Below are 25,729 nucleotides of genomic sequence, written 5' to 3' on the forward strand. Positions count from 1 at the left end.
TTCGCTTTTCATTATGTGTCATTTCGTCCAAGAGTGAAGAAACAATTTTATTGAGCGTTGAAAATGTCTGAGTTTATATAGAGTTTTTATTTTAATTTGTAGCAAAAGACAGCCGAAGGCTTTCATCTGCGGTTGAAGTTTTAAAAATTGTTATTTTGAAGCCGAAGACAAAGAGTGTTCTGGGGAGATAAATTCATTATAAAATGAGGATTTGAAAGCATTGCTCAATGATGATACATGTAAAACGTAAGAAGAATATGCAGAATTGTAATTGGAAGTAACACAAGAAACCATTTCCAAGCGCTTGAAGGAAACAGGTTTCTAAACGAAAATTTCTTCAAAAACAATCGAGATGGAATTTAGATTGCATAAATGTCGCACATCGATCATTGAATGTATGAAAAATCATACTGGTACCCAGGAATAAAAAATAGTCAACGAATTTACTAGGAATCTAATTGATATTCGATAAGAGATCATAAAAATAGTAGGGCAGGTAGTAAGTAGTAAAATAGTAAAACAGCATAATAATAAAATCATTGGTACAGGCCCAGCATTGCGTTATTCGTCTGATAGTGTACAGACGGACAAAACTGACATTCAAACTATATAATGTTGTTATACCTTTATTAAACACCACATAAACATAACCTCCTAAAAGTGTAATAGAAAGGAACATCTGCCTAGAAATCTAAGGGGAAGTGGATTAAAATATTAAAGAACAAGTAATTTCATCAACCAATAGATGATGTAAGAAGTTGTATCTTAAAATAATTCCAAAATGTTTGCTACAACTGATAATATGCCAAATGGACAGGCCCTTTTAGTCTAAAATATAACAATATCGAAATATATTATGAGACAAAATAAAAAAAAATGGATTAAAGAAAGAGAAGACCCATTAAATATATAATATAAAATTTAATAATATAAAATTTATAGGGATTATACAGTACTTATAGGCCAACGGGTAGACTATAATAGACGAGATATTTGGAATTTATAATTCAATTATTTCTTTAAAATATAATTGATATTTCAAACACCTGACGCTAGGTATTTCGTAGTTAGCTCTATGTTTATTAGTACGAAAGTTACGATGGATGGTCAAATATAATTCACATGTACTGTGTAAAGTGAATCAAGTGAATAGTGTGACGTAGTCGCTACGTAGTCATCAAAGACAATTTTAAGTCACCCGAATCAAATGAATCGCCTGAAATAAATGAAGCCATATTGGCGCCATGCTACCATCTTTTTTTCAAAATGCCTTGGTTGCCAGGAAGTATCGCAACAGATGAGAAGCAAATAATTCAAAATCTTGCAATTGTAATTGTAATGCGTCAGAGGCAAATTTGGAAAAATTTGAAACACTAACTATTAGTAAAAAGCTGGTAGACATCATGATTTTATTGTTTTTGCAAATATCAACCACAGGCATCAAAAATGCTTACCATTTTTTTAACACTATCCAAATATAAAAATGTGTTCAATATTGTATGAACACAAAGCCTATAGAAATGTTGTTTTCATTAACAGGTTTCATTTATTCACAATAAGAAGCTGTTTATTAAATTAAAAATCTAGTGTTGATGAAAGGAAATTTTCCTTTTACTGGTTAATAGGCTTGGCTGGATTAATTCTATTCTCTTTACATATTCTAACACCTAAGTAGTGAAAATAGTGTATTCTGTCTTTTGTATTTGAAATACAGGGCTTGAGTGTATTTATATAAATGTTAAAACTATTAATTATAAGAATAATATTAGGTTTTTCAACAGTTGTCTACATATATGCTTGGCAATTTAAAAAATACTGTTGATCAAAATACATACAAGAATCCAATATAATAGACTATATTTTCTATTTTTCTTCTATTCTTAACTAACTATTGAGATGAAGCAATTATTTTCCTTGTATATTACACTACAAAGCTTGATATTTTATACAGATTTAACAATTATTTTGATAAATATCTTCTTATCATTAATCATCAGACTTACAGTGCATTTGTTCTTGAAATAGAAAAATGGAAAATATCTAGTCACCGCAGCACTGATTGAATTGAAGGTAGCTTATTAGTTGAAGCTGAATTGCCCTCTAATAACCCTACGCATAGAATCTGATATTGAATGATACTTATAAAAAAATATAATACCAGAGGCGAAGAATATAATATTTTAAAACCGAACTTAAAATGAACAAGGCTTACGTTTTACTTCCTTTATACTTTTAGAGTATTCTAAATTTAAAACTTCTAGCTCTCTAACGTTTTACGGCTACTTTTAATTAGTGGTATACAGGGCTACGTTAAATTTATTCCCCGAAAATCAATTTAAATCTTTTTAATTCCAAAAATAAGCGTTACTGTTAACTATAAATGGTTACTGGGAAACCACTTTGTACGCTATTTTTATGTTTAAATTACTTCCCTGTCTTTTACCACCTCGACTTCAATTAAATGCTTTTTTAACTAAAATAGTTTTCGTAGAGCTTAATAGATATAAGTAGAATGCTAGTAATACCGATTAAAATAATTGCAAATAATTTACAAGTATTACTTTACTTGACTAGTATCGTAATTTTTTAATGATCATATGATAATATGGAATAATATGTGATATATCACTGGATGTTTGTTCTACGGTATTGGTCCTAGATTTCAAATTAGACAGTATTTAAAGCAATAACTAAAGATGTATAACAAATCTTAGTTTTTTTTTATATTTTTATAGATAATATATATAGTTATATATTAACTCATATATATTATGGAAACACATTGTAGTACATAAAAATAGGTAAAAACAACCTGCATATTGCAAATCGCCATACTACTTAGAATAAGTACTAAAAGCAAAAATATATTTATACAAGAATTCTATATATAGGTTTCTTGGGATTTTAAATTGTAAAAGATATAATTCAGATTAAAATAGAATCACTTTATTTCATATTATAAAAGACCGAGAAGTTTTATGTCCCTCTAGGCGTAAGTCTTACAGAACCAAATAAAATCTAACGACCGACAGGTGCTGCCTACCCTGCGCTTTGTTTTGTTGATAAAAATATGATTCTTTAATATGTTAACATCCGCTTCCGTAGATTAAATTAAATGCCATTAAATTAGTCGTCAATATTCATAAAAATTAATAAAAGCACATCGTATTTCTACATATTGTTAGGGGCAGGTAGCAAGAAGATGGTAAGTGAATAGATTGGTGAGATAAAAATGATTAACGATCCTTGATGCTTCTGTCAGTGTGTTGGTAGATTGGTATTCTTTATAGCATTTTTCTTTTTCATTGATTTTTATACTGAATTTTCATAGAGAGAATGAGGAAAAATAATTAAAGTTTTTCTAATAATTCATAGAAAATCGAATAATGAAGATTCCAATATAGCTATTATATGTTAGAGAATGTATATGACATTTCTCTATATAAATTTAGTGTTAATATTACATTTTCGATATTACTCTTGTTGTATGATTTGAGGGAATCTTTCAACAGCAAGGAAGCTCTTGGAATACTTACAAACCCATTTGCAATTATTGATTTAAATGTGTTGATTTTAATATAATTGATAAACAAAGGCCTGCAGGACCAGAAAATCAATATCATCTGTTCCTAGATTTTTACATATGATCGAAAATATCCAAAAGAAGGAAAAATAACTACTAGAGGAATTACTTCAATTTACTTCAACTTATTGGCAATTTAAAGCGGATTTACCACGACAACCACGACCAAAAAGTTAGTGTTATTGTTGCAATAAAGACTAGCAATAACAAAAGGGCACAAAACCTGACCACATGTTACAAGAGCTTTGAAAGATGTACTCTTGTCTTTTGGTTACTGCTTGTTCAGATTGATGCAACATGTAACAACAAATGCTGAAGTGCGAAACTGGATCGTTGGAACCAATACCTTTGACACATAAACAGAAGAGTGGGAAAAGTTGTAGGAAAAGATGGAAAATATTTTGAAAAAAAAGCTTTGAAAGATGTACTGTTGTCTTTTGGTTACTGTTTGTTCAGATTGATGCAACACATAACAACAAATGCTGAAGTGCGAAACTGGATCGTTGGAACCAATACCTTTGACACATAAACAGAAGAGTGGGAAAAGTTGTAGGAAAAGATGGAAAATATTTTGAAAAAAAAAGCTTTGAAAGATGTACTGTTGTCTTTTGGTTATCGCTTGTTCAGATTGATGCAACATATAACAACAAATGCTGAAGTGCGAAACTGGATCGTTGGAACCAATACCTTTGACACATAAACAGAAGAGTGGGAAAAGTTGTAGGAAAAGATGGAAAATATTTTGAAAAAAAAAAGCTTTGAAAGATGTACTGTTGTCTTTTGGTTATCGCTTGTTCAGATTGATGCAACATATAACAACAAATGCTGAAGTGCGAAACTGGATCGTTGGAACCAGTATCTTTGACACATTAACAGAAGAGTGGAAAAAGTTGTAGGAAAAGATGGAAAATATTTTGAGTGGTGATATATATTATAACAATTTTTGCAAGCAATCCCTTTGTAATAGGTTATTTACGTTATCAAGCAATAGTGAGAATCGAAGTTCATAATGTACCTGTAAAAATTCTGTAAAGTAACTCGACCGCCACAAGATAACATGACTTTTAATAGGAATACACTTTTATCCCTTCACATAATACGTAATTTATTGGAAAGTAGCAAGAAGCTGTACTACCAAATCTAAAAAAAGTAGTGAAGCTTGCACATTATAAAACAAGTAAGGAGTATTTTGACGAATACTGTTATTTATATGGGGAATTAGAATTGTTTAATTGGGCACCTATGTGTTTAACAGGTGATTAATTTGTTAATAGCACGATTATTTGTTATTGACACTCAATATATGGATTTGTTTGATGTTTTTTTTTGTTTACTTATAATCACAAAAGAAGATTAATTAGCAGAAATGTTGAAAATGATGGCGATGAAGACGATATATTATTTTATAGTAAAATATATGTTTATTGACACAATTCCTCTGATGATAATAATAAGTGGTCACATTAGTTATACGTAGAGTTAATTTTCCCCAAGAAATATTTATTCAAATACAGCCATAGCATCACGTTAGTCAAAAAGCAAAACACATTAGAACCAAAATAAAACAACTATACTGGTTAGTCGGAAGATACTTTCAACTTGATCTAACATCAAAATGGTTGATCTATAATACAATTATAAAGACAATTTGGATCCATGGGGTGCAAATATGGGGTTGCACTAAAAATTCAAATCAACTAGTCATACAACGCTGTCAAAACAAAATTCTTAGATTAAATACCAATGCCTATCGCTATGTAACTAATGAAGAACTGCACGATGACCTGGAAATCAAATGAATTTACGAAGATATCCAAGATTTCGCCTTGAAACACGAAAGAAGATTAAGATAGGTAAGCTAATAATTAATAAATAATTATAATTTTATAATTGAGGAATACATACTAATGTATTTTCTCGCACTCGTCTTGCTTATTAATTAATCCAAGTACATAGGAAAAGTTGTAATAAATTACTTGTAAATTAAGATTGAACTAAGCGTATCTAATAAAGATGTTATAAAACAAATACAGCCATTGTGCATGTGGAATCAAGTAAAACCAGCCTTGGTATAAAACAATTGTGAGAAATGAATACTAGAATATTCATTTAGAAAAAAATTGATTACATTATTGAACAAAATCCGACATTAGTAAACTAGAAAGCAGAGTGGAGAAGACTTGCTGAAGAATTGAACAACTGAAGTCAACTAAATGTACCCCTTAAGACAGATGAATTACTAATTTTAGAAGCAGGGACATCACTGTTGATTTTCAATAAGCTGGTTGGAATAATACTTTAGAAATTAAGAGTACAAATAAAATAATTAATTATGAAATATATAATATCAACAAAATAGAGCTCCCCAAAATAAAAATGTTTGAAATAAAAGACTCTACAACTATATCACTGCTACCAGTAATATCTAAGGTATTTGAAAAAGTGCTGTTGAAAAAAATAAAACCGATTAGAGAGAGAAAATAACCTAATACCCTAATGCTTATCAAGGTAATAATACAAACCCTTGATAAGGTATGGTATGACGGACCTGTTCATAAGCATCAGAAAGTGTTACCCAAACAACATACTGAGCTATTAAAATCTTACATAACAGCCAGAATGTTTAGAGTTAAACAAGATGAAGCCTCACCATCATACAAACAATTATTGAAACCTAAGTGGATATACGGAATTCAATTATGTGGATGTTCCGCGAAAAGTAATATATATTCAATATAAGTTTTCCATAACAAAGCTCTGAAAAGTATTGTAGGTGTACTCAGAAAATACAGGGCTGATTATTTACACCGACACCTTCAGATACCGACTGTCACTCAGGAAATCAAGAGAATCTCAAGCAGGCGAAAAATTTGTATTTAATTTATGTTACTCTTTGCAGAACATCCGTATAATTGAACTCCGTATGTCCATATAGGTTTCAATATTTGCTTATATAATAGCAATTTATTATGTACTTATAATTGTGATTTTCTTCTAATTAGCCAGTACATTTTCCTATATTTCAATTTCTATGTTCCTTCCAGCGAAGTTTTGCATCGAGATTCATTCCGTGATATTTAGCGTTGTTGCTATATAGAATGATAGTGTTATTTAATGTTATTGGTTGTCGTACGGTCTGTTTATAGGTGAACTGCACATGTACAGATTTACTTTCATTAATTCTTATTTTCCAAGCTCGTGTCCAATTATTTATATTGTCACTTGCCTGTGGTAATTTTCGTGAGGCTTCTTCACTATAGTCTCCGACAGCTATAATCGCAGTATCATCAAAAAATTTAGCCATCGTGATATTTTCCATTTGTGGTATATCACAAGTGTAAAGTAGTACACTTCCTTGTGGTACACCTACTTTGGCTTCTTTTATTGTTGAGTAAGCTTCTTCTTGTTTGACTCTAAAAATTCTGGTTGTAATATATGATTTTAATAGTTCGGTGTATTGTTTTGGTAGCATTTTCTGTAGTTTATGAATAAGGCCTTCATGCCAAACCTTATCGAAGGCTTGTGCTACATCTAAGAATATAGCTGAGCATACTTTTTGACTTTCATAGGCTTTTTCAATAACATCTGTTATTCTGTGGACCTGGTCAATTGTTGAGTGCTTGTTAATAAACCCAAACTGGTGTGTTGGTATTAGGTTTTTTCTCCCTATAATCGGTTTTATTCTTTTCAACAGGAGTTTTTCAAAAACCTTAGATAATACTGGCATCAGTGATATAGGTCTATAGGATTTTATTTCGTTTGGTGACTTCGCAGGCTTTGGGATCATTATAATTTCCGCCATCTTCCAAATATCTGGGACATGTATTAATCTAAATGCTGTATTGATCAAGTTGGTGAGATTTATAATTCCCTTTCTTGGTAGTTTTTGCAGTAGTTCTTCTGTTATTAAATCGTAACCTGGTGATTTCCTGGGGCAAATATCAGTTTTAATAACTTTGGTTAACTCTTTCGGCGTGACTAATTCAATCATCGAATTTTCAGCTTATATGCCCGGCAAATTATATTCAATATTAGTTCCCTTTGGTTTGAAAGTTTTTTCTAGATATTCAGCAAATGCTTCTGCTTTTTTGGCGATTGTCACGGGCCCAATTCCCACATAAGTCTCTTATAGGTGGACTGTGTAGACATAAGCGCTTTAGATAATTTGTGGCTTTCCAGAGTGAGTAATCAGTTCAGTTCTTTATCATCTGCTAAATTTCTGGGATAGTCATTTACGGTTTTGCTTTTTATTTGCAGTATTTCTCTTTTCAGTCTTTGGATTATATTGTTTAAACTATTTTTCTTTTCATGTATTCTGTTTTGTTGCCATTTTTTTCGTAATTTACCTTTTTCAGCTACCATTTCCTTCACTTCTTTATAAATAAATAACTTTAAAAAATGTCAACATCTTCGAAGAGCTAGTTTCGAGAAAAAAGTTTGTATGCCGAAACAGCTATATCTACAGTCGTAATTTAAATGTTGAAAAATCTTCTTAAATCTTCAAAAGATTAAGCCTCGAAAATATGAAATTAAATAGAATTGAGTTTTTCAAAATTCTGCACTTGAATACTCCCATAAAGCCATGTTGCAATTATTTTGAGTTTATTAAACATCATTATAGTAGGCTATTGCTAAACAAATAATTCCTAATACCATTGCATCCGTTAAAAATGTCGATAAAAGGTGATTTAGCAATAAAATTGTCACAATATCAAAATACTTACGCATATCTCTGACGCATACGTTTCTTGATTGCTTAAAATTGTACAATTCCTCGCACTGACAATGCCCAGTCTTGCAAATGGCCTTTCCAAACCTAGTGGAACACTGGACGTCCTCATAACAAGGCGCGTCGATCTTGGCGGCAATCGCCAGACACTTCTCGCTCTTTAAACTTCTGACGTACCCATCTCTGCACACGCATACTCCAGCGACGCATTCCGCAAAGGTCACCGCCGAACATTCGCCCTGCTGCTCACAGTCCTTACCCAGACCTGGAAAACAGATCCGTTCCCGCGGTTAATTAAGAAGTACACGTCCCATTTATGAGAATCCCTCCGTTTGGGGACCCTTAACAAGTGACAAATACAAATGACCACCTTCCTATCTGTCATAGCCGTTCTAATCGAGACGGTGTAAGAAAATTAAAGAAAAAATGAGCGTCGGAATCGGTGACGTTAAATAATAGACGTAAATTAAGTCGATTAACATGACAGATGACAGCTGAGGATGGGTATTTGTGGCCGCCACTCTCCCAATATTATTTTTTCCTTTGCATAAAATGGTCGGCGAATTATTTACCAGTACAGATCAAATAGTTCGTGATATGCTATTGAAATAATTGTTATATGTCGATAACACCGTGTGACAATTTTTTTGTTCTATAACATTAAGTAAAACGGGTTTTTGTCAAATTATACCTACAGAAGACAAAAACTTGAAAGGATTTTTGTTGTATTTTGAACGTAGCATTTTAAAGTTATAATAAAGTAAAGTACTTTAAATAAATAATGACAATATAAAAAATTAAATCATATTTATTTATTTATATTATATTCGTCACTCAATATTCCAAGATTGGAAGGGGGGGGGGGTATGTTAAATCGAAATGGGAATAAAAGAAATGTGTTTTTAACGACATTCTGCACACCATCGATTTATATTTTTGTCATTCACCAAAAACTCGGCATTTTCAGCTTTAAAATTGCCTAAAAATCCATGAATTACTTTTTTTTAGACACAACCAAGCCTTTAACTCTTTCGCGGTAAAATGCAAAATGAATTCTTAATTAGTTTTTTTATAAGCCTCCTTATTTGTGGGTAAACAAAAATGCCTTCTTTAATTTAGCGTGACTTAATTTAGAGAAAACAGTTATCAAATACCAAAATCTTTACCATTCTTATCCATGGCCTTAACAAAATGTTTCATTAAACCAAACTTGATTTGTAAGGATGGAGGAATAATTTTTTAACTGCTTTTCATAAACAGCTAACTGCGTCAATTGAAATAATATTATAATCCGAATGTGAAGATGCAACATCAGGTGCATACGGTACTATTAAATCCAAAGTATTATTAAGTACTTTATATAGACATATATTAGACAAAAATATTTTCAATCATTTTCCACAATTTTTCTCATCTTTCTGGTAACATAGCGATGTAAGTTTGGTAGCGATAAAATTATCGTGATACACTCTAACAGGTCGATTGAAAAGTCCCCGACCTGACACATAGATGGCGCTACTAGAATTAAATCTATATGTTTTTTAGTTAGCCCTAACTGTTAACAGATGTGTGTATGTATTCGACAGCTGTCGGACCAGTGGTTTCAACATTTTTAGTTTCAGCAGTTTAATTAACTTTTGTTATTATGAAAAAAAATGGATAAAAAGGAATTTGTCACTGTCCCAGGAAAATCAACCATCAAGGTTGGTATACTAAGTTTAGACGTGGTGAAATGAGCACCGAAGACGGTGAATGCAGTGGAACGCTGATTTGTACAATAAGCACTGTAGGAGTTATAGTCACGAATTTTAGGATACATTACTTAAGAAATATCTTCGGATTTGGCACATGCGCACTATCCTGCATAGAAAACCATAGAAAAGTATAAACTATATTGCCTTCCTTTTCTGATGGTGGTAAATTCTTTTGGATTCGATTGGTACAGTCGATCAAGTCAAAACAACAACAAAATCTAGCATATTTAGATTTTGTGTAGAATATAATGTCAGAAAGTTTTGTGTATATATCACAAATTTATATTATTTTTTTATATTGTTTGGGCTGGGCATCTGCTTCGAGGTTATCAGTTAGTACTAGTTAAAACAATATTTTAAATAGATAAATAGGTTTAGGTAAGTATTAAGCTAAATTGTGTGTATATACTAGAATATAAAATACGTGCAGTAGAGAGATGAATTAAGATTTTTGTTTCTTTTTATCTAGTTATTATAACGATTATTATGTATATATTTTGTTTTAAACACTTTATTCTTGGTAAAAATATAAGTTTGATTATATTTAATTTTTTTATGAGTTCCTTATTTATTTTTTCTTTTTATTATTCTCTTTTTAGTGTTAGATATTTACTCATATTTTAGTTAATATTACAATGGGTAGGCCAAGTAAAAGTGCAGCACGTTCGGGGAATAATAGAAATAAAGGAACAATGATTGAAAATAAGAAGCGCTTTATGCTCTGGGGTCCGCTACCTATCCTAGGTAATTTATCAAACGCTTTAACGATTACACCATAGAAGCAGTTGTCTACAATATTTCTACGAGGTCTTATATGCTATACATAGTGCTTAAAAAGCAAACTGAATGGCTTTTGCACTGAACGACTTCCGATTTTCCATCACATCAGCTCAGTAATAACATTATTCCCAAATATATGATTATTTTAGATAAAAAAATATGTGAAAACTTTGTACGTACTAACACTTGAAGTTTTCCATCAATTTCCCCCGTTCGCCTATGAGATCCTGACTTGGTTCCAATGGAACCATCTCGGATATGCACTCTTTCGAATGAAACAATAATTTTCTAAATAGGTTCATAATTGATGGAGAAATCAGCGAATATACATTAAAAACATATATACAGTAAAACGTCAAACGTAGAACCTCCTCCTTTTTCGACTTTGAAGTCGATTAAAAATCACCGGCATTAGCAACGTTTATCTTAAAATGGCGGAATAATGTTTGTACATCTATATTACTGTATTCACTTTTCCTTTAATAGTTGATGGGCATCGGCAAATACTATATGAAATAAAACTTCTGCGGAGGTTCTTTTTTATATTTTGGGATTATATTAAATTAAATTTAACCTAATCTCTTTGGCAACATTTCATATGGTGAAGTTTGCTTTACATAATGGCATGTCTCCTTTTTACCAATGAAGGTTTATCTGGACTGGACCTACCGTTTAACGTGGGCTCCGAACGACGGTCCTCGGTATTAAGCCTACGAACTGGCGAGTGGCCAACTTAGAAATCATCCCAGAAGACATCCGATCTTACCCAGCCTGGTTACTGGCGTGACGTGGGATCATTTTCCTTGTCGGATTTTGCACTCTTGCCTAGGACAATCACAAATATTAAAGAATAACAAACATAAATTTACGACCATGCCCCAGCAGGATTCGAACCCGCGACTATCGCAACAGTGGGTGGACCGTCCTGTCGGTCTTTATCACTGCGCCAACCAAGCTGGCGTGAAATTTGTTGTCTTTATATTTATTGGATTTAGAACGACTTGAGGTGTGTTATATACCTTTTTAAAATATTTTAAAGGTATAGTCGTGTTAATAGTTAATTGTTGTTTAGCAACTTTCAAGTCGTCAACATTATATGATTGTGGTGCCATTTTACAAACTGATGAATTATATATTGAGCTATGCATTCGTTCTTCTCTTATAATATATTTGTTATATATAATCTATTTACTCAGGATTTGGATTTAATCACAATTTCACAATAAAATGTATATTGTATTCATTATGATCATGTTTTTGTAATATAAAATACTGAATGTTTAAATTTCTCAATTTGTTTTATATTTGTATTATCTGCTTCTGTATCTATTTCCTTCTAATCTCTTTCTAATAATGTCTAATATAACATATTTATTAATATTAAGGCATAGTAATACTACTTTTCATGTTACTCTCGTACTATCCATTTCCTGTGGCTCTTTGAGAGGGCGGTGATTTGTATGTGATCCGTCTTTAATTGGGTTTGATGTGTTGTTGTTTTTGGGGTGTAAAGATCCCGACCGGGATTTAGTAGGAATAGGTAGGGGCCTTCAATGGCCAAATGATGGATTCCTTTTGATTAAGAGATATGTTTTGTTTATGTAGATGCATATATTTAGACCTCTGATGCGGAGGTGTCTATTCTCAGAAAACTTAATCCGAATCCGTCATATTTTCTTTTTTTAGCGCCCACTAATAACCCTACTTCCTCAGTCATTAATATTTTGTGTAAATATATTAGAGGTTGTTTTTTCTCGTAAAATCTTTATTTATTCTGTCGATTGAAGAAAGAGAAGAATTTAATTTCCAATGTATAGCAACAAATTATTAGATGTGGAATAATGTGGATTACATGTGCATTAGTCTCTGAGAAATTATAGTGCTTTAAAATGTTGCTTTGATAATACAACGTGGTGCAAAAGTCCCGCTACCATTTTGATTGCCTATAACTTAATATACTCAAAGAAAAGATAAGTAAGTTTGGCTTTCATAAAAAGTTTATTTGATCTTTTTTTTGTTATGACTGAAACATTATATCGGCTAAATGGTGACGGCGATTCGTTATGCAGCTTTCGGCTCTTTTTAGGGCATTGTTCATGACATCCTGCAAAATCTGAGGCTGAATTTCTTTAATTTCGACGAATATTATCTGTAAGATATTGAGTCCGTTGGGGCTTATTCCATAAACTTTTGATTTTAAAATACCGCATAAGAAAAAGTCTGGTGCTGTTAAATCCGGAGATCAGGCTGGCCATGCCAAATCGCCAATCCGCGAAAATAGTTTTCGTGGAAAAACGTCATTCAATAATTGAATTCTTGAACGAGATGTGTACGCTGTGGCCCTATCTTGCTAAAACTATATGTCTTCTAGTCCTTGATATTCCATTTCAGGCACAAACAAATTTCGAATCATGTCTTGGTACCGTTCAGCAGCAACAGTAACCGTATCACGTAGGTCATTTTCAAAAAAAATAAGGACTAATAATGTTTTCAGAATGAATACCACATCATGAATTAATTGAGGATTTTGTGTTTCCCAAAACTGACTGTTCTGGTTACTGACGTGGTCACTAAGAATAAAATGGGTTTCATCACTCATTATCAATATTGACGGAAAATCTTCAATTTCTCCAGATAGCCTCAGGATTGCATTACTGTACTCAACTCGTTGATCAGGATCTCTCGGTAGCAATTTCTGGACTACATAAATTTTGTACTGGAACATTTTCAAATTAGTTTTGTAACTGGGAACCACGGCTCCGAATTGTTGTTTCTGGAGACTCTGCAACACTATCGCGCACCAAAGCCACATTTTCTGCGTTAGAGACGTCCGTTGTCTTCCAGAACGAGGCCTGTCTTCTGTCCTATCGTGCTGTCGAAATTTTGCATGTAAACAACAAAGTATAGATTTGTGAAGCACTGGACGATTAGGATATTGTTGACGCAATTTCCGCTGAGTGGAAATAATGGATTATTTTTAATAAATATTCTCACTATTTCTGCTCGTTCTTGTGGCGTATATTTATCCATAGTAAAATTTGGACTTCTACACAACAGAATGGTTAAAGCGAAATTGAGTTCACAATCAAAATGGCAGTGAGACTTTTGCATCACCCTATATTTATTTGTAATAATATATATTACTCCAAAATTACGGAAGTTAATTACGGTTTTTAGGATTTATATTATTTTCTCTTGTTTTGGTTGAGTTTGAATTTCTTGCCTACTTAAAAACTGTTATATATATTTTGCTTTTTTATCACCTCTTACCTTAGATATGCTTAGTACAGTTTTTATTTATAGAAATGATTTATGACTATTATTTTGCTGTACTTCCATTAATGCACTGTTAAGACGAATGCGGGATAAATACATCAGTATGTATTTTATGAAACTAAAATTAAATTAGGCTATTTTTGCTAAAGTTAACCGTTAACTATTTAAGTGCGTGTGGTTCAGATCGCTCCAACCTTCTAATTTCTTGCATGTTGTCCAGTAGCTGTATTGCTTTCACGTTGCTGTCATTTAGTAACTTTATTTTATATTTTAATTCATGGAAGAACTTTGCTTCACCAGCGTTAGATTACCACTCGGTTTGATGTCTTAGTCAACCCCATATCTGCATCCCAAAACTCCAAGTAATCTTTATAATTGATTGATAAACCAAACTCTTTGATCTTAGAATAAGTCCGAAGTATCTATCTACCAGCTAGTATAGTTCTTTAATATTGAGTTTGATCTACTTTGCTTATTGTCTAGATTTGTCTGATTATAGACATTTTTGTGATTATTTCCAATTTAACCTATTATCCAGACGGTTTTTTAAAGCAGTGGAAAATTTGTATACATTGGTAAGAAATATGTGTTTCTGTATCCAAATATAGAAATATAGACGATATATACTGTAACGTATTAGCATTTTGATATTCCTGTTTTTCTGAGAGTAAATTGGGGTGAAAAAATGAGCCAAGCACAGTCTTACTCATGTCTTAGAACTATTCCAACTCATGTTTCAGTAAATTTGTTGAAGATATTTAAGACATAAATTATATTCTATCTAAAGTGATAGAATTTGCGGTTATTTTATTGACCTAAAAAAATGTTTTATTCAGTTTAATACCAGATAACTGCCAGAATCATTAACTTTGTTGATATCATATTATCGTAATGTTTCTCCTTGTCTCTAACATGGCATGATTTAACTCTTATTGAAAATATCAAAAATATATCTAAACTAATTGGATAGCGGTAATTTACCAACACAACATAAGCATAAATCAAATTGAGAGGACCATGGAAGATTTTTTATTACATAATCGATTTGCTTCACCGTTTTATTAAATTTTATCACTTTCGAGACAGCAGTGCAGTTAACAAGTTCATTAGAACTAATAACCGAATATCATAATTTAATTTCACGACTAATTTATTAGTTATCTGGTGTCTAAAAGAGATATATAAAGAATAGACATATATTTCACGGGACTGATTGCTTCACTCCGCTATAAGTTAAATGCCTATAGAATATGATGTGATTTTATAACGAGCTGGCTTTAAAAAAATATTTTGTCATGCTTTTCAATTTTTAATTTTGTCAAACATTTCTATGATTTGATGGTTTCGTGAACAAAATCAAGGAAGAATTGTTATATCAATTTGTATATTTGTGTGAGATGTGGATATTTCAGAACGGTACATTGGGTCACTCATGGTAAGTTGATAATAAATATTGCGTAATGACAACAAAAGTTGATGGAAGAAGGTAAACGTGGGAATTACCATCGATTAGGATTTAATAGTCATAATATAATAATTCATTGCAGACATAACTATATGCCATGAAGAACTACTTAATGCTGGAAACAGGAATATTAATGAAATATTTTTATTCCCGTTGCAAAAATAGTATATTCCTCTAGGTCCAAGAGTGACTATCATGGAGAAATGTACCATAAATTGTTTTTGCAGTGGTTTGAAAATCAATTTTTAAAAAACTTGAAGGAACCATTAATTATTGTTATGGACAATTCAACATATTTTAGTACATTGGTGGAGAAGATCCCAACAAGTGCATCAACAAAGGCTGCAATTAAGGAATGGCTTAAAGTACATAAAATAAGTTTTGAAGAAACCATGTTAAAGAAAGAACTGTTTCAAAATGTTACTAGGTAACTAAATGAAAAATTTCATTGCGTTTTTTGCAATTTACTTTTAGTCCGAAAAAAGATATACAGTAGATCAGATGTCTGGACAATATGATCATGAATATTACGACTTCCTCCTTATCACTGTATATGCAATCCAATCCAGTTGATATGGGGGGTAGCAAAGACTTATTATGATAGACGTGCCGGTCGAGAAAGATATTCCATCAAGAACTGCTTGGATATGTGGAGGGAAGTATTGTGCACTCGAATAATAAAGCTAACTAAACCAAACCAAACCAATTTTTCGCACGGTAATAGGTATTTTCTACGTAACATTATTAAATTCTCTTTAAAATTTATAGCAAATAATGATGAAAACAAAACCTACGACGAATGAAAAGTGATGTGTCTGTTGTTTTGCGGTCACATTAATTAAATACATAGCCAAGTCGACGCAAATCATAATTAACACCAGCCTAAGAACTTACCGACATTACGATAACAACTCCCGTTGTACTGGTGCATCTGTTCTTCGCAATCGCATTTGTCATTCTGACAGGTCGAATGGGAGACGGCCGCCTGACATTGAACTCTGTCCTTGCAGGTACTGCCCAACCCGGTGGCTACTGTGAAATAGAGAAATAGGATCATCCAGTGTTAAAGGTAGCTCAATAACATGAAGGGCGAGAATAAGAATGGATTAAGATAACAGATGGTGGTGTACATTTCTCGTATACCAATATATCTGTTCGTGAGGTCGTTTGTTTCATTTTATTTTGGGTTATTATAAGAAACACTAAAATTGTTGGTAGCAGTTTGTTTGTCGTCGATTTTACGACAAGTTCATATATCAATTTTAATATCTGGGTGTCTCTTCTGAAGGAAGTTATATAATAGAAAGATATATAATATGTTAAGTAGTAAATAGTAGTGAACATCAAGACGATCTGTTGTCTTTTTGTATATTTTTATAAAAACTGTAATAAGAATAAATACAAAAATTGTTATATTGAAACATCCGATACACCTAGAATGTATATTACAAATTCTCTCATTTAGACTTAGATGTAAAAAAATAACAAAAATCTTATTTAACGTATCTACTACAATTTAGCTTAATACCAACCTAAACCTATTTATCTATTTATAAAATTATTTTGTTGTTGTATAATGTAATAATATAATTTGTAAAATGATCAGTTGGTAGTAGGTAAAATAATATTGTAAATAGATAAATAGGTTTAGGTAGGTGTTAAGCTAAATTGTGTGTACATAATAGAATATAAAATACATGTAGTAGGTAGGTTAAATAAGGTTTTTATTTAGTTATTACAACGATTATTATGTACATATTTTGTTTTAAAACTTTTTTTGTGTTAAAAAGATAAGTTTGATTTTTTAAAATTATTAGTGAGTTACTTATTTATTTTTTGAAGTCGGTTCAATTTCTTTGTTAAATATATTTAATATTCCTCCTTAATAACTTACGCGGTTATTTTAATAAGTATTACAATGGGTAGGCGAAATAAACGAACGTTTTCTGGCCTGGGGTCAGCTACCTGGCCTAGGTGATTTGAAAAATATTCTAAACAAACTAGAACAATAACAAAGTGTTGCCCGCGCGGGGAATCGAACCCGCGACCTCTGCGTGTGAGCCCAACACTCTAACACACTCTTTTTGTCAGCTGATGCTTCAACTAATCTGTTATTACCAACGGTTAAGAAACACCACAAATAAAAGAAAACAAAAAAAATGTAATACTGGAAAAAAAAGCATTAATACTTAAATTAAAAGTTCAAACTGAACTAAATGATTGTTATGGATTCATACTAATGTGTAAAAGCTTACTACACTAGAAGGTTACTGCCATAGTTTATTTCTTAGAATTTCTTAGATTGCATCTAGTTGTTCTAGTCATCGCATTGTGATTGTACCTTTGGAATATGGGTTTAAAATTTCAAAAAATATAAATTTAGTGTCCGGCCTAATTGTGACATTCACATAATAGTTACAAGAACATGTAAACGCATAAACTGGCAAAAAGAAAATACATATCTGTTAAACAGCGGAGTGCTATATATATTTCGAAACTGAAACAATTTTCTATATGTCAATTTGCAGAAAAGATCGGAGTTTCATGTATAAGTTTACAATGTATTCTTATTATACGAAAACTTGCTACTAGAGTAAATCAAATACCGAAGACATTTGATCTCCAGAAGAAGTTCCAAATCTACAACTAAGCATGAACTTTGTGGTGATGATAGCCTTTACTTTGTAAATAATAGCCTTACTTATTAAATAACTTTGTATTAGTAATAATAAGCACGGTCATATTAGAAATTGATAAATATTTATTCATTCTGGAGTGAATTTAATTGAGCGAATTTTTATTTTTCAGCCACACAATGAATCTAAACATTTTACAAATAATAAAATGGCCGTCATAATCGCCAGACCATTGCACTATGGAATTCGGACGGGATTAACTAGATAGGAAAGTAAAGAATCGATGCCAATTTCTCTTAACACTGTTGTGAAGGTTACTTGCAAATTGAAGGGAAGACACTTATTATAAATATTATATTAAAAATAGTTAAATAAGCTGATACAAAGGATGATTAAAATTTGTGAAAAAGCAATTAAAAATAAGAATTACGAGACTGGAGTGTAGAAGAATATTTGAGTGTAATATATCATAAGTATATGTTTTATTGTCAATTTTTTTAATGTCATATTTTCTATTCTAATATTTTTCACGTTTAAGCTTGAATTTGCAAAAAAGTATTTAATATGAGTATTAAATCTAAATAACTAAATTGAAAGGGGCGAATAAGAATAGATTAAAATAACAGATGGAGGTCTTCATTACCCACAGCAATATATCTGTCTCTAAGGTCGTTTCTCTACCTTTATTCGAGATTATTACAAGAATCACCAAAATTACTGGTAGCATTTTGTTTTTTTTCGGTTTCGTGGCAAGTTATATATCAATTTTGATATATGGGGGCCTTCCTTAAGGACATTTCCGAAAGATTTACAACAGTTCTAATAATAAATCAGCGTCACTTGTCGGCTTTTTGGGTGTTTTTCTTCAAACTCCAGTAAAAACAAATAAAAAAAGATTGCGTTCACCTCCGAAAATGGATAAACGTCATAATATACTCTTACATAATATTGACGGATATTTATAAATGTTTATTATTGGACTTTGCTCTGTCTTAACATGAACGTTATTATTCTACGGCCTCAGTTTATTTGATGTATTACAAATGTTAACAAATCCTTAAAATTTTATGGGTATATTTTATGGTTTTATTTATAATTTTGTCTTTGATATTGTGTTTGTTTTTATTTTACTTGGTATTATTTAATGATCATGTGCTTTTTATTTATTTTAAAGATATATGTATAATGTTCTTATTTCATTTAAAATAATATTTAAGTGTAGAATTGTTGAATATACATTTTGTCCGAACACTAGTACTATTTTGTGGAGACACTGGTTGAAGAAATGCTTATTTATTTCGATTTAAATTGGTTAGGTAAAGAAGTACGGTAGCGCTGTAGAAGTGGTACAGTTATAAGGGGGTAGACAAAAGAAAAGAGAGCTAGACGTCGTCGTGGTGGTTTTTTATAGAGGGGAACCGCATGGTACCAGTCCACCAGCGTTGCCAACCTTTGACTTTGCTATAGGTGAGTGGGTCGTGGCCTAAAGGGTTGTTGCGGTCGCTACAATAACATGAGGATCATCTGTTACGAAAATATTTTAAAGTACTTGTAAAGTTGAACACCATAACAATGTTCTCTAACACAACGAAAAGGAATCCGTAGAGCAGCAGTAGTGTACAAGATACAAAAGGGGTCATGATAAATACATTTTAGCTATGTACTAGAACATCAGTGATATGTGCGATATGAACATACGGTCCAGTTATCCCTGGATAAGCCCTGGATGGGTTGATCACTCAACCATGACAGAAAGCTTGCCTTAATTTCTATCTGTTTAGGCTAGAATACGTCGATAAAGGTTTATTGAATAAATGCGAATCCAATCTAGAAGCCAACAGATCCAAGTCCATAAAAAGTATTATATATTGTACTTTGAATATGATAAAGTATGTAGCAAGATGAATTCAGTGCTTACTCAAAATGAACATTGATAAGTGTCCTGGGGATATTTCGATCGTGTTTTTGGCAATGTTTGGCACTAATACGAGTTTTTGTGTCAATACACCACTGTGTACGATACCTGCATTATAATTTCATGGAGCTAAGGGAAGTGATTAGATAATAATAGAAATTTACATTGACAGAAGAAAAATGGCTTGAGGGAAGATACTGCAAAAGTGTTAAATGTTATGGAGTTGGTTTTTAAGAGATGTGAAATGAGAGTGAGATGAGAAAATACAATAAAATGATTTTTTTTGTGCAGTATTATCCAGACAAAGTATCAGTTATCACCGCAGCTAACATCTCGAAACATAAGCATGATTTTAATTCATGCCTTACTACTTGGATGATATTTCATTCATCCGTGCAACATATTGTATATTATAATTTGGGAGTATCTTCCGACTAACTAGTACAGTTACGGTTTTGAATCTGATCTGCCATGATTTTTCTTTAACGTTATATAGAAAGCATTTGAGATACAGTGTAAATTTACGATAGAATATACGAAAAAGAATGAATCCGTATGTATTCCGAAAATTAAAAGTGGGATTATGAAGGGGCTGCAACAATTGTAGATGGTTTACTGTTTATGGTTGTGTAACTATGGAAGTTTATGAAGAGAAAATACAAAATATTCTAAAGCCAACAAAAGAAAAATAAAAGTCAAACATGTTGAAGCCATAATAATCTGCATCTTTGAATATATTCTTCAACTCTATATTGAGAAAATATGCTGAGGTTGAATACCATAGCAGTACCAGATCTAGAAACCATCTGAAGGAACTTAAAAATTAAGGTTGCAATATTTTTCTTCTCTTGAATGCATATAAATGTGTTAAGTCAGCTAAAGTTTGACCAATTCAGCCACTTCTTCTCCATTTAGCATCCCAAGTACATGAACAATGGACCCAACTATTGCCAATGTTTAGCTCTTTCATCAGTAACTCTTAAGCCATATATTAGCTATCATACAAGCTATATCATGATGAATGATTGTAAAAATTATAAAACTATATCAAGCCCCCAAAGGTATGCAAATATATTTTTATTACATTTCGCATTATATATATTTTCATTAATACAAAAACAATAGAGGGATAAATAAATTAATATGTATTCACCAAATTGAAATCAAGTTTTATCAGTTTTACCACCGCTATAATGTTTGATGTTCCGATATCCTGCATATTGTCCAGTAGCTGCATTGCTAACACGCTGTTGTAATTTAGTAACCTCATTTCATATATTACTATTTATTTTTGAGATTATCTCGCAGTTTATCTTTGGTTACTCAGCGATAAGCCTTGATAATTAATCTCTTTATCGAGTTCGTTGTCACAGTGGTTAAGGTGATCGGACTGTCCTCTTACTGATGTGATAGATGCGGGTTCGAATCTTTCTGAGGCATGGATGTACTTTATATTTGTGATTATAATTGTAGCTGTCTTTATACGCAACAGTGGAAAATACGACGAGGAGCAACTATCTCAACCATGGCAGTAACCGGGCTGGCTAAGACCGGATATCTTCTGGGGTTAGTCTCTTCACGGTTATGCCGTGGACCGTGGATGAGAGCCTACATTAAACTGTACGTCCAGTCCAGATAAACCCTCACTGATAAAAAAGGATACTTTAAAATATATATAAAACACTTTTGCTTAACTCTTTGGTCTTAGTCCAAGTTGGGAGTATATTCCGACTAATCAGTATAGTTCTTTGATTTTCAGTCTGATCTTCTGTGTTTTTTTGTTTTACTTAATATAGCTATCCCTCTAAAACAGCTTACCAATGAATAGGGTTGAAAATTAGATGAAAATCAATAAATAGGATAATCGTAGAGTCTCTGCATTTATTAATTCCTATTATTTTTTGATATGTATAAAAAAACTTTTTTGACAATTAATAGGAGACTTATTCTGCAATAGTTCTCTCATATGATTATACAAAAATGTCTCCGGTATTTCAAGGTCACTTCATAATTGCTTTCAAACCACAAGAATTCTTTCACATGTGCAGTGAATGTCAATATTTTATGTCCCCACGAAACAATAACCAAAAAAGATCACATTCAAATTTATTCATATAATTTCGACTGCCTCAGAACCGAACAAAAACCACGAGACAAATCACATGCATATCAGGTTAACAATGTGGGACATCTTTCTCATCAAGTAAACAATTTTAATTGCTTCGAAGGATTAATTGAGATAGCAGACGGTGGTGCGGTTATCACACACGATGATAAATCTGTCGCCGTGTTCGTCCTCGCCTGCTTTACGGTATCGATTTTCTCAAAGAAACAATAAAAAGAAGTCCGGGATTATATATTTCTCGTATGGTTGATTTAACGAAAGGATCATTAATCTGGAAGAATTTATTACTACGGCGGTGGTGGGGAAAAAACGCTCTAAAAATCCAGTTTAAACCTGGTGCATTCATAAATTAAACATGTTTTAGTTATGGCTCTGGAACAGGGTAATCCCATAAAGTTTTTTTTTAAATAGCTTTCGAAAGAGGGTGAAAATAATGTGTTATATATAGGGCATTAACGTCGAAACTGGTGTAGTAAAGGTTCATTTGTTTGATTGTTTTCATTCTTTTATGAGATCACAAAGTGTCTGATTTTATAAAGCTCTTCAACAAATATGTATTCATTTGATATTTACAACACTAGTAATTTTACATTTATTATAATATGAAATGAAATATTTTTATTGGTTTTTCTGGTATAGAAACACTTTTCCAAGAACTAAATTAAATTGTTTCTCATTTCAGAGGAACAATTTGATTTTTAACAATTGTTTTAATTTAAAACAAACATTGTAATCTAAAAGTTGACTGTTGTAATTAGAGCTACCAAATATAAACATTGTATAAGAAGAATGTGATCCTCAATAATCATAATAATTAGTAGAATTGTGAGAAAAACACACTCAATATTTTCGTTGATTTTCAATCATACTCATCATGCTCTGGCTTCAATTGCTTTCATTTTTAATTTAGATATTTATTTCATCTGATTCTCAGATCACCACGAATTTCTTTGTGATTTTATTCATTCTATATTCTCTTAATATCATATATTGTTTAAGGTTTCCGGAATATATTGTTCCTACCGACATTATTATTTTCTTAATGTTTGTATATCTCATATCAGGACCCTATATTGTCCCTGCCCTGCCCTGTCCCTGCCTATAGGACCCTATACAGTGACCCTGTATTTTGTCTATCTGACATTTCTTTATTATTTCCTTCATTAATCTTGAACAGGGTTAGTCTTAATATTCTACCTTGTCTTATCCCTGTTTGTATTTTGAAAGTTTATTATTTTCGTATGGTATATTGGTATTTATCTTTTACTACTTTAGCTTCTTTGATTGCTTCCACCTCATTATTAATAATATAACTAACTATTGTTAATAATATGACCCATAGTGTTTCTCTCCTTGGTGTACCAAATAACGTTTTCAAGTAAATAAAAACTAGATATATCTGTTTTTTTTGGGTTCAACTTCCACTACTTCTCTTATACTAAATATACGGTCTTGTATTCCATTTCGAAGTCTGCTCAGTGATTGCGTTAGCGACTTATCTCTTGCTAATTTTAGAAGGTTTTCTATATACAAAAATGGTATTTACTATTTAATTTGAAAAATTGTTTACTGACATAAGAATCATGGCATAAGATGACATAAGGAATGGTTTTCCGTAATATCAGAAAGACCGAGATATAAAAGAAGAAACTTTGATAGAGAAAAGAAAAAAGAAGTCAACCAAGAATGGTACACTATTGGAATACATACATACATACAAATTACGAAACAAGCGCATACATAAAAATATGCAGAAATATCAACATACAATTACCTCAATACGGAGGTAGACGTATATATAAGAGAGCAATCAAAGTCAAGATGATGAAGTTCTGTTTAAAAACAACCAGTGCGGTGTGGTCTGAAAAAATACAAGCATAAATCAAGCAAAAGACAAGAATCTGGAGAAACTATCAGAACGAAAAGACATCGGGAATCTATGAAATATAGAATAAATGTAGAGCGAGAGTAAAACTAAAGGATAGAGATGAACAGTAAAGAAAATATTTTTTAAAAAGTTTCAACATTTTGGAAAAGAGACATATAAAAGATACAAAATAAGACTAATAGAGATATCGAGGGAATACTTTCAGCAATAATTTTGTAGGCAAAACTCGACATGCTAAAAAAACCAATAATAAAGGAAAGTGAGGAAACAGAGGAACATCGGAAATAATTTAAAAAAATTATGTGTGTATACACTAATACACTAATATTCTTTCTGTTAGATGCACCTTACTGTACTTCACTAAACAAGATCAAATTCTTCTTTCTGATGATGAATCTGTGTACTGTTCTGGTGTTATCCAAGAGTTGTAATACTTTGATATTAAAATGAGAATGAAGTTTTTTCTCTTATGCGCTTGCGATTCTTTTGATGAAGTAACAGTCGCTATCTATAGGTTTGAATGTAAGTAATCATTCTTATAGTATTTAAATGCACTTACTATGTTTCTTAAAACTTGGGACTGAAAAACGTAGATATTATATTTACTTTGCTTTCCACAGAATATTTTGTTCTAATACTTGTTTAATACTGATTATTTTTGCTTAACTCCAATTAAATATTCCTATATTTTAACTTCAGTTCTTTCTCTTTCCTTTTAACATATTCATTCCAATACACTTATGCAGTAATATTCACTTTGAGATATTTAGCTTTGTGGTTAATGATACTATTATTTTTTGCGATTGGCATTTGCCTTATTATAGTTGCACTGAACATATACAAATTTGGCTTGGTTCATTTCCAGGTTTGGGATCAATTATTTATATAGTTTACCTGATGTAATCAGATACTTCGACAGCAAGTAACATTAGTAAATATACTATAATACAAATGTAAAGTAAGTAACAAATTGATCATAATACACCTGCTTGTAGGTTCTTTTATTGTAGAGTAGACCTCCTCTTGTTTGACTATAAAAGTCTGGCTGTAGTGTAAGATTTTAACAGTTAAGTATGTGGCTTCGATAAAATGTTCTAAAGATTATGAACAAGACAGAAAAGACCGACAATTTTAGATAATACAAAATAGCCTATAGTCAACAAAATATAAGACACTAACAAGATCACAGAGCTGATTCCAAAAAGGCATACAACCTAAAATAAATAGTTAGTTGTTTAAATAAATAGACAAATTGCTTGAACAATCTTATACAAAAAAAATTTGATGACTTTTTCGCGCAATTATTCATAGTTAATGATTATGATATTATTTAATATGATAATGATAATGATTGATGCCAATTCTTTGAAATTTAAGGAGTAAGTTCCCTTCGCATCTTCAAATAAAATATTACAAAAGATTTAGAACTAACAATGCATTTTGCAGCATAAATTATGCATGGATTCCCGAAACTATATATTGTTATTTCATATAATCCCTTATCAACACTCCAGATCAATTTGTCGTCACACTCATTAACGACGAGAGTTACATAACAATACATAAATAATCTAATAT

The 25,729-nt window shown here is 31.5% G+C and overlaps 1 protein-coding gene across 3 annotated transcripts in view; it reads right to left on the reverse strand.

Moving 5' to 3' along the window:
- LOC143191805 (prion-like-(Q/N-rich) domain-bearing protein 25) overlaps positions 1-25,729 on the reverse strand; it is a 38,118-nt gene that overhangs the window by 901 nt on the left and 11,488 nt on the right. For 2 of the 3 annotated variants that reach the window (XM_076397191.1, XM_076397212.1), the window contains exons 3-4: positions 16,482-16,619; positions 8,308-8,577 (exon numbers count right to left, since the gene is read on the reverse strand). In XM_076397191.1, coding sequence (XP_076253306.1) covers positions 8,308-8,577; positions 16,482-16,619 — 408 coding nt within the window. The remainder of the gene's footprint in view (positions 1-8,307; positions 8,578-16,481; positions 16,620-25,729) is intronic. The other variant, XM_076397201.1, reaches the window with a different exon arrangement.

The sequence above is a fragment of the Rhynchophorus ferrugineus genome, unplaced genomic scaffold, assembly GCF_030347505.1.
Source record: "Rhynchophorus ferrugineus isolate W39M unplaced genomic scaffold, kcgeb_rfMv2 rfM1, whole genome shotgun sequence".
Taxonomy (NCBI): domain Eukaryota; kingdom Metazoa; phylum Arthropoda; class Insecta; order Coleoptera; family Curculionidae; genus Rhynchophorus; species Rhynchophorus ferrugineus.